Source organism: Oxyura jamaicensis, chromosome 7 (assembly GCF_011077185.1).
Source record: "Oxyura jamaicensis isolate SHBP4307 breed ruddy duck chromosome 7, BPBGC_Ojam_1.0, whole genome shotgun sequence".
NCBI lineage: Eukaryota > Metazoa > Chordata > Aves > Anseriformes > Anatidae > Oxyura > Oxyura jamaicensis.
The window spans coordinates 32,955,947-32,965,780 of NC_048899.1; the positions used below are offsets into that span (position 1 = coordinate 32,955,947).

General features: G+C 36.9%; 1 protein-coding gene across 12 annotated transcripts in view; it reads left to right on the plus strand.

Moving 5' to 3' along the window:
* Positions 1 to 9,432, plus strand: part of R3HDM1 (R3H domain containing 1) — a 78,449-nt gene extending 69,017 nt beyond the window's left edge. For 9 of the 12 annotated variants that reach the window (XM_035331963.1, XM_035331966.1, XM_035331969.1 and 6 more), the window contains 7 exons: positions 667 to 770; positions 1,298 to 1,465; positions 4,222 to 4,391; positions 4,611 to 4,761; positions 6,147 to 6,229; positions 7,024 to 7,108; positions 8,025 to 9,432. In XM_035331963.1, coding sequence (XP_035187854.1) covers positions 667 to 770; positions 1,298 to 1,465; positions 4,222 to 4,391; positions 4,611 to 4,761; positions 6,147 to 6,229; positions 7,024 to 7,108; positions 8,025 to 8,392 — 1,129 coding nt within the window. In that variant the 3' untranslated portion in view covers positions 8,393 to 9,432. The remainder of the gene's footprint in view (positions 1 to 666; positions 771 to 1,297; positions 1,466 to 4,221; positions 4,392 to 4,610; positions 4,762 to 6,146; positions 6,230 to 7,023; positions 7,109 to 8,024) is intronic. The other 3 variants (XM_035331971.1, XM_035331972.1, XM_035331975.1) reach the window with 1 other exon arrangement.
* Positions 9,433 to 9,834: the final 402 nt, after the last annotated feature.

Sequence of the window (9,834 nt, forward strand, 5' to 3'; positions counted from 1 at the left end):
GCTTTATTGGCTGTTTTTTTTTTTTTTTTTCCTTATGCAATTCAGTGTTTGTGTCATCGCTGCATGGCTTCATCTACTTAAATGAATCTGAATTCTTGTTCTTTGTACTCAAAGGGTTCTTAACCTTTTCTTCCATAGTTAATTTGAGGCTCAGTGAATTCACCTGTAGATGTAATCCCAGACTTGTTTTTTAGAAAAGTTTTATTGCTTATTCTCTTGCATCACTTTTAATGGCCATCTCTATCAAACAGGGTAACATCTGTTTGGAATTCAGAGCAGACTAGCAGCTCAGGATGGCATCTTGTATTTATTGCAGTAGATAGGTTGTAATGCTTTGGAACAAAGAAGGTGGAATACTGTTCTGCAGGAACTGAATAGTCTCAAACCTGTGGGTCACCACTGAGAACTATAATCATCAGACAGATGAGAAGCTGTATGAGGAAATACATCCTGTGCAGATTGAAAACTGAAACAGATTGCTTTCTGAGTTTGGTTTGTTTCAATAGTATCTTTAAATTAAAATCATATACTTGACCCATGGGACAAAGGATGGGAAACTTGTAACTTGTGGTCTGTGTAGACAGCAAATGCAGTGATTATGATTAAATAAATATGTAACGTAAACCTCTGTTAGTCATGTTTGTTTGTTTTTTATTGTTATTATAGTTCATCAGTAGGATATTTGCAGCCTCCTGGATCAGAGCAGATACAGTTTCCTAGAACGTCATCACCGTGTAACTCACAGCAGCTTCAAGGACAGCAATGTGCAGGTTGGAGGACTGAAATGTTTTCTTATTTTTTATTTTCTTTTTTTTTTTGAAAGATAAGTTTCTAACAATGGTTACGCTGGGTGATTGCATAAGGGTTTGATTTAGAATTAACTATTGTATTTCTTTCTGTGTGCTATGTTTAAAACTATATTGCAAGCAGGTTAACTTCACATCTTAATTTATCACTGAAAGCTCTCAAGTTACTATCTTAGAATTCAGTACTGTATGGCATAATGGCTTGCAAGTCAGCTTTTTAATTGAGACAGACATAGGAACAATATATTCTCAGCCAAATGACTTTCATCTTTCCCTGAATTATGGGAGCTACATGGGTCTTTTTTTTTTTTTGAGTTCCTGAGAAGAGACTAAAAATTGTAATCATTCTGGGTCTGGATGGAGACAAGTGGTCATTTTTTTTTTACTGTTGAAAGGGGAAATGAAATACTCATAAATTTTGTGGGGTGTTCTGTTTTCCTGTTTGTTTGTTTTTTTCCTGTTAGCCTTATTTACTGCTTCTACTTTCATAGTTTATAGCAACCATTCAAGTCAGAAGCCATCACCTCCTACATTATTGCCACCTTCATCAAAGTCAAAGCCACAACAGGCTGCTTCCATTGTGCACTACAGCATAGTGTCTCCACCCTCATCATGTAAAAGTTCACCCACTGGTCTTTCCATCATGCAGCCAATAAAAGGTATATTTTATTGGGATTTTCATCTACGCCATTCTGTCTAGAAATCTGTTGTAAATGGTCAGATTGATTTCACGGCTCCCTGCTAGAACAGTTGTGACTTGAATGCCATCTCTCCACATACTTTTTTCTTAATTCTTCATCTAAATTGCTATCATTGTAACTTTAAAAATGACAACTTTTGAACTGAAATGAAACAAAAGCAAACCTCATGTGGACAGCTTGGAGGCAGCCTTCTTCAGCAGAGAAGAATGTCACTTAGGAGAAGGGCTTAAATCAGGTTTGGAATGTTTCAATCTTTTAGGTAATTTTTAAAAGGCATATACATAGCAGCTTCAGTGGGGTGTGAAAACAGCAGTGACATAGAGCTTGTCTTATGCATGAAATGTTTGTAAATACTAACATCCAAACACAACTGTCATAAAATTGATGGACTGGTCAGGAAGTTGAGTATGAAGGTTAGCCTTCAAAGCAGAGGTTATAGATCAATCATAACGAGTGGTACTGTCCTTATTTCACTGATAGGGAATTTGATGCATCAGAGAGATTTGGTTGGCAAAAAAGGGGTAATCTCAAATATTGCTATCTCAGTATTTTGCAAGCAGGTAATAGATTAAACAACTAAACTAGGTCAGTGTCCTAGATTCCACTACAGATGTGATGATTCTTACAAACCTTAAAGATATTATTAGTAAATAGGTAACATCCAGCTAAGTGGCAGGATAGCTGTTCACAGCAGTTCTGGTTTTGTTTCCATTTCTTCCACGCTTCAAGTTTGGGTGTAGTTCTTGAAGACTGTCATTTCAGGATGTCCAAAATTGGTCTAGCACTACTTTGTTCTACCATTATCTTGGTAGTTGTGGTTTTAAGTGGTTTTGAAGGCATGATTTAAACCTGTTGAACTGTGATTTAAACACGTTTGGGGAATGAGGAGAGCCTCTGTGACAGAGAACAAATATTGAGTGAATAAAGAAAAGCATGGACTTCAGCAACTGTGATACTGAGATGATACCTCAAGGTGATTGAGGTGAGGACAAGGAGGACATAGGCAGACAAGCAACTGAGTGGTGTTTCTGTTCTTTTGAAAAAATTTTAGAGGACCAGATTCCAAATCTGGGAGACTTTTAAGGAATTTCTTCTGTGTTTTTGCTCTCATTCGTTTTGGTAATTGAAGTGTCTGCAAACAGACCCATGCCTTCGATGATGCTTCATTGCAAGCATGCTTGTTTAGAAAAAGACTTCCATTTGTTTTCACTTACCGAAATGCTTTGGAATTAGTAGACATAGAAAGGACCAGCATTTGGGGGATTTATGGAGGGTTTTTTTGTAGTTTAAGTAGAATTTTCAGATTGTGACACATAGTTTAGAAATGGTGCTACTGATAATTCTGAAATCCAAGTATGTTTCTGTTGGGCATTCTTACTGAACAGAGATGAGACAAAAGAGTTGTATGCCAAGTGCTGCAGAATACTATAAAATACTATATTTTAAGACAGCAAGATAAACATTAAAATGGTACATTTATATAAATATTTGCATATTTATGTATTTTTCCTGTGTAAAAGAAAAGTAGTATTTTTAATGTATTTTTCTTGTGTAAAACGTAGTATGAATAGAGATTTTTGCCTGGTACACCTCAGGTTTATGTATAGAGTTTACGTAAGCTTATGGCTTTGCCACTTGGAAACTGTTGTGGTATGTGTTGTTCTAATTGTGTAGCAGATATCCCTAAGTAGATGTGTATTTTATTTTGCCATGCAACAAAATAGAATGATTCTCAATGTGGCTCTTACAGGGACACTCAAATTTATATCCACTAAAGTTGGTGAGGTAATCTGATGATTACATTTCAGTCTGTAATACGTGGGTAGAACGTTTTTGCCATTAAAAAGATTGGAATGAGAATATAGATGTGAAAGTACTGCTTTTATCACTTTATTTTGATAAAAAAAATCAGTATAGTATTTCAGAATACAGTTTAGAAAAGCTAATACAGCTTTATTATTATGAGTTTGTTATTCTATGCTATTTGGTTTGCATTTCAAAGGAGTCAGACTGTTTCTTTTTGGACCGTAGGGGCAGTGAAAACAACAGCCCATATAAAATGCTTTCATTTTTATTTTTTTAATCCATATCTGACTTACTGTTCCTACCTGATGCTACAGCAAAGGTAGTGAGTTGAGAAGATTGTAGGCCCCATCTTCATAACTTGCAGTCTCTGCCCAGAAAAACACTCTGTTATGTAAAGTCCATTGTAAAATGTGTAAATGAGGGTAATTTTGCCTCGGACTGAAGAATAATTAGGTCTTTCTAATGTATAAAATCATATCAGAGAAAACATTTGGTGTATATCATGTAAACTACCTAGGTAAGCTCTGTTTTTAAATGATGCATATTTTTTCTTGATAGGATATGTTCTTCAACACGTTACTCTGACAGTAACTACAATGAATGTTGAGTAATTTCAACTACTGTTAAATAGAATATATTTCAAAAATATTCTCAATAATGAGTTTCATTGGTTCCATTTATCTTTTATAGTTTTGGGAAGCCTTCTCAAGTTATCTAGTGCAGATTTATCTGATAGTGGAAATATAATTGTACAGAAGATACCGTCCTAGTTTTCTGCAATTGAGCAGCTTATTTAGCAAGATGTCCATTATGTTGTTTCTCTTTTTTTATTTCATTTTAGAAGAAAAAATGTGAAAATAGAAATATATGATAAATTAACAGTATTCTACCTATGTCTTGTCTTGCAGCAGTAGCAGCACCACCAGGTGGAGGAGTAGTAATGATGCAGCTCAATATACCTAACAATCCTCAGCCTCGGAACCATTCACCTCCACAGTGGAAACAGAATAAATACTACTGTGATCATCAAAGGGGGCAGAAGTCCACAGAACTTAGCACTTTAGACAGTGCTGCACAGGTATGATCTTTTTGATTTGTTTTCCAGCATGACTTACTTGCATAAATTGCATCTTTGCATGTCATTTTTTTTACATTTTTTTTTCCCCAAGAGTTCTTTTGTGGAATAAAGTCTGTTCTGATGGTGCTTAATATACCAGTTTTAATTTTGCTTCCAGTGTTTGAATGCTGTAGATGTCATTGCTCACCTACTTTCTAAAACACTAACTTGTTTATCCAGTTGCAGCATAGTCCTCAAGTAGGTAGTCCCGTCACCTCACCGGCCCAATCACCAGCACCAGCTCAACTATCAAACATGAAGAACATCCGTCCCACATTAACACCTCTTTCTATTGTGCCCCAGTTTTCTAGACCTTTCGTCCCTGGACAAGGTATATTTCTAGTTAACTAAAATTTCTGTGGTTTTATTTTCAATACATGTTTTAAAATACAAGTTATAAAAGGATTTTGTGACAAACTATGGCTCACTTGAGTAATTATGATATTGAAGTAAGATCATCAAAACTACCAACCCTTGCATCCCGTACAATTTGACCTCTGCACTGATATCTTTCCCCATATTCTCAAATGCCTTGATCTTTTGTTGTTGGACCTTCTATAACCCACTAGCTTTCTCATGTGAGAAATTGCCCACTTTAGAATTGAAAATATTAATAAAATGTTTGATATAATTTAGTTTCAAGTTTTAACCATAAATCAAGAACTCTGTATTTACAAAAAGCATCATTTTGGAGTTACAAAGATAAATCATGTGGGACTAGCTGATCTTAGTACATTGGGTGGTAATGGTATCTTTTGGAGAAAAGCATACAGAAATGTCATGTTAAGACAAATGTTCTGTCAAACTCACTTACTCATTGATGGTGCACCGAATCAAACTGCCTAAGTGTGAATTCTTCATTTCTTTTAGAAAAACTAGTGTGATAGAAGAAGAAAATCCCTTATAGAACAATTTCATTCATTCCTCTGCTGCCGTGTTATCATAAAACAGAAAATAGGAAATTATCACTGAGATGTGATAGTTAAAAATTTGAAAACAAATGATAAAATAAATCCTGTGTCAGTGACCAAAGATGTCCATTATGTTTGGACATCTGCAGTTCCCAAACTTGAAATCAATGGGTCTTACTTCATAGAAAAATTGCATTAGAGTAAAACAAAACTTACAGAAAAATCTGTTAGGTCTTCCTTACTGATAGAGGAGACCTTATTTTCTTTTGTTTGTCTTTGTCTTACCTTCTGCATGATCTTTACACTATTGTTTTGTGTCACATTCCTCTTGTAAAAAAAAATTCCAAGTTGCCTGTTGTAAGCTACGTCCCTCAACTTTCTTAATCTTCTGTGATTGTTAAAAAATTCTGTTCAGTGATCTTGTGGCTCCTTGGAGCGAAAAGGATATACAGATGTACCTGGCACTCAGCAGGGCTATTACCATGGAAATGGTTAAATTGTAGCACAGAGCAGCCTCATTAAGCTCGTTTTGGTATGACAGGATTTAGAGAAGACTGCAGTGAAGGGAAAAGTTTTTCAGTGTAACTGTGAAATGCAAGAGAGCCTTAGGCTTATAGCTTTCCACCTTGTGATCAGTAGGACTTGCATACATGCACTTACTTAATTGTGCCAAATCTTGTTTTCTTAGCTTAGCCAAATACGCTGCTTTGTGTATAGTCATTCTGCTTTCTCTTCTGTGTAAGGGAATTTGGAGAGTTTTTTATATTACAGGAAAAAAAACTTTCTAACTACCTTTCTCTTTAAGGAGATGCCAGATACCCATTGCTCGGCCAGCCCCTGCAATACAATCCACCATCTTTATTACGTGGACAAGTAGCAAGCCAACAGGTATTAAAGAGAACGCTCTCCTGGCAACACTGAAGAGAACAGTTCAGGACTACGGTTATAATAACCATGAATGGGATAATATATTATTGCATTAGAAAAGTAACCGGTTGGAAAGCACTTGCTTTCCAGTAACTGTTTTATTCTGTGTTGATTACTTCAATTGTTCCTGCTGTAAAAAATATAGCGAAGCATTATTAGGAAATGTGGCTTTTCTTTTGAACTGAAATTCCAACCTACAAAAGAAGATAGAAGGCCCGGTGTAGTATATGGATTCTTTTGGAGGCAGTTTGCCAGCAGTTCCAAAAATCAGAGAGAGACTGTTTAAAAAGATTGTTTTATTTGAATAACAGTTTTTTAAAATTAGAAAATACATTTCTAAGCAAAGAGTGGCTTTGTTTCTTACAGGAAAGCCAAAATATTAAGGGTTGGCAAAGCTCCCAAGTCTTGCCATCTATTTAATTTCTGGGACAGACACAGACCCCCTGCTTCTCCCTTGCTCAGTTCTACCTGAGATCAGCCAGATGTGTTGGGTTTGGGGCGGGGATGGATTTTTTTCCAATAAGGGTTCTTTGATCATTTGCTTCCTTTCTTCTGAAGTCAAGGACTGAATGCCCCTGACTGCAGGATTGCTAAACTCCATGACTAAAATCAGCCATGGAAATCTTTTCTGTACCACAGTAGCACAGGTTACTTTTCAGACCTTCCTCTGCACCATTTTTCATTGAGCTAACCCAGATAGTTCAAACTACTGATGCGCTGTCATTAAAGTACATCATTTATATCCATCTCTCCAGTGTCAGCCCGGAAACAGACATGGGAACAGGGGGAAGAAACCAGCAAAGAAGGCTGCTTCAACAGATCTTGGTGCGGGAGAACCAGGTACAGAATTGCTGATTGACGCAGTCCCCCAGCAGAATGAACTGTGGTGACAGGCTAGGGATGTAACAAGAAAAGCACAGGTGAGAAAAGGGCCAGAATGAAGTGTAACGACAGGAATGGGCATGGCAAACCATGGAAACAAAGATGGACAGAAGACTTGATTAGGGGAGAGAGGAATGAGAGAAGCATAATTTTGAAAGCTGGAGAAAAGACTAGAGAAGACCAGGACTGGACAGTACTAAAAGGAAAAGCAGGTTTACTGGATGCAAGCCAAGTCCAAAACCCTTCTCTCATAGTATTATAGAGAAGGTGTACCCCTGCTTCCTCTTACTTTTGTGAAATGCAAAATCATACCTAAGCCACTAAAAAGTTAGTACTTAGTTTTTTTCCTTTTAATATAAATAAATCCATGAATTTTGGGGACACGCTAGGAGATCTGCAGGTTGGGTCTTTGGAGCTGGTAAAGATGTCATCCAAATAAAACCTGATATCATCTATTTTCCCATCTTTACTGGAAATTATTTTTGTAGTGTTACCTACCATCAGCTCTTTGCAGAAAATTACTGATAAATCAGTTCTTTCTATTTACTGGAGAAGATCTTGAGAGAAGAGACTAGCTGTTTAGCACAGTGATGTGTGAAGAGTTGAACAGGTGAAGAGCGTCAGGTGGTATGAGTTTTCAAATCTACCAGAAAACTTGGTGTGGATTCCCCGCCCCACTCTTCTGAGGGGCCTCTTTGTATTCTCAGCTTTTCTGTGGCAGCAGAATGCTCTCTGGGTTACCAGGAATGGAGTGCCTGTGTATCAGCATGGCATCAGGCAGTGGGAGATAGGAGATGAAATATCTCGCTTTCCACTGTGTGATGTATCGTTAAGTACAACCACCGATTTTGATTCCATCTTTTTCTTGTTTCAGTTGTGGGAAAGGTTCTAGAAATAACTGAACTGCCAGAAGGCATAACTCGTACAGAAGCAGAGAAACTATTTGGAGAACTTTTAAAAGTTGGTGCCAAGATTCGGTGGCTAAGGGATTCACAGTGTCTGCAGACGCAGCACCAGCAGCACCGTCGTTACTGTGGCAGCGGAGATAGCAATGTGAACACTGAGCCATCCAAACCCAGTGACTTGGCCTCCACGTACACAGTTTTAGCTACGTTCCCTACGATGTCGGCTGCTCAGAACGCATTGAAGAAACAAAGTAGTACCTCAGTGAACAAGTTCAGGCTGAGAACGAGCAAGAAGCACTACGACTTTCACATTCTGGAAAGGGCTAGTTCTCAGTAGCAGTTCCATCGGTGGACTCTCAGCCTTTACTACTTCATGTCCTCCTCCTCCTCGATTGGCTTGATGTTATGGGGTTTCTGCTCTCTTCAGAGAGACTCCTGGGGTGTTTTGTCATGTGACATTAACCATTGAAGAATAACCCAGTGATCCAGCGAGATGAAAAAAAATACAGAGTTGATCCCAGACAATAGCAAGGAATCACCTTTGAGACAGGCAGCTTTCTATAAGGAATGCCGCTGAAATGCCCCCTACTTTTATAATAGTTTTGTTTTATATTTTTGAATTCTTGTATCAGATCCAAAGTTCTATTGTACAGCAGACATTCATAAAATCCCACATTCAGATTTGTATTTTATAATCCCTTTTCACAGCCAGCACGCAGCTGTCCATTCCAAAGCAGGAGCCTGAGGATTGGTGGAGGGGAAAAGAGAACCATGTCCAAGGAATTACACTCATTTTCTAGCAAAGTACCCCAAATCTTCAAATTCACCTGTTCCTTTTCCCTTTTCTTTTTTGTTTTTTAAAGAAAAAGATATAATTTTAGTAACTAGCTAACTCCTTAGATGGTTTTCTTTTGAGATTCATTCAAGCAATGTCAAAAGAAATTACAAGTTGGTTGTACCCTTGAAGGATTTGCTTCTGATCCAACAAGTTTAATAAGTATTTAAGGGGGAATATGAATAGATTACAAAGAATGTTCACTGAATCACATTTTAATATTTCTTTTTAGCAAAAAGGTGAAGAAACTAAAATGTATCTTCACAAGTGACAAAATGTTTGCACTTTAATTGTGTTCCCACCAGTATGAATCTCTTTCTCTTCCTTTTCACGCTAAGATAATTGTATTTGATAAGTGCTGGAAACCTTTTTAATGGTTTAAGTTTTCATCATTTGCAGATGCTCACTGGACATTAAGGACTTAATTGCACATAAAAATGAAACAAACATTTTTTTTTCCAATTTGTGTAATTTGCAAGGCTGTACAATGTGTGCTGATGCAAGCCTTTTTCAGTTCAAGAAAATAAATGTTTACAAACAAACTTTTTTAGTGCACTTGTTTAAACTTCTAGGATTCTTCTGAAACCTGGATGAACACACTGATGGTTTGGATCCCTTTAATGTGAGAAAAGAACTTGGTAATAACATAAATACTAGAATTTCTCAAAGAACTACTATCTGTTCCTCTTCTTGAAGCATTTATTTATGCCAGCCTCCATTTTTTTAAATGTTTCCTTATATATATAAAACTACGAAGAAATTGATCAGAGACCACAAGGTGCTGCTCTTTTTTTATTCTTAGCATGAGCACTGATTTGCTTTGTATACAAGTAATAACTTGTTCCCTTCCTTTACAGCTGTACTTTTGTAAAACATGCATTTGTAACTTCCATAAGTGGAAACTTGAGGTAAATGTTATATTTAAAAAATGTATTTTACAGAGG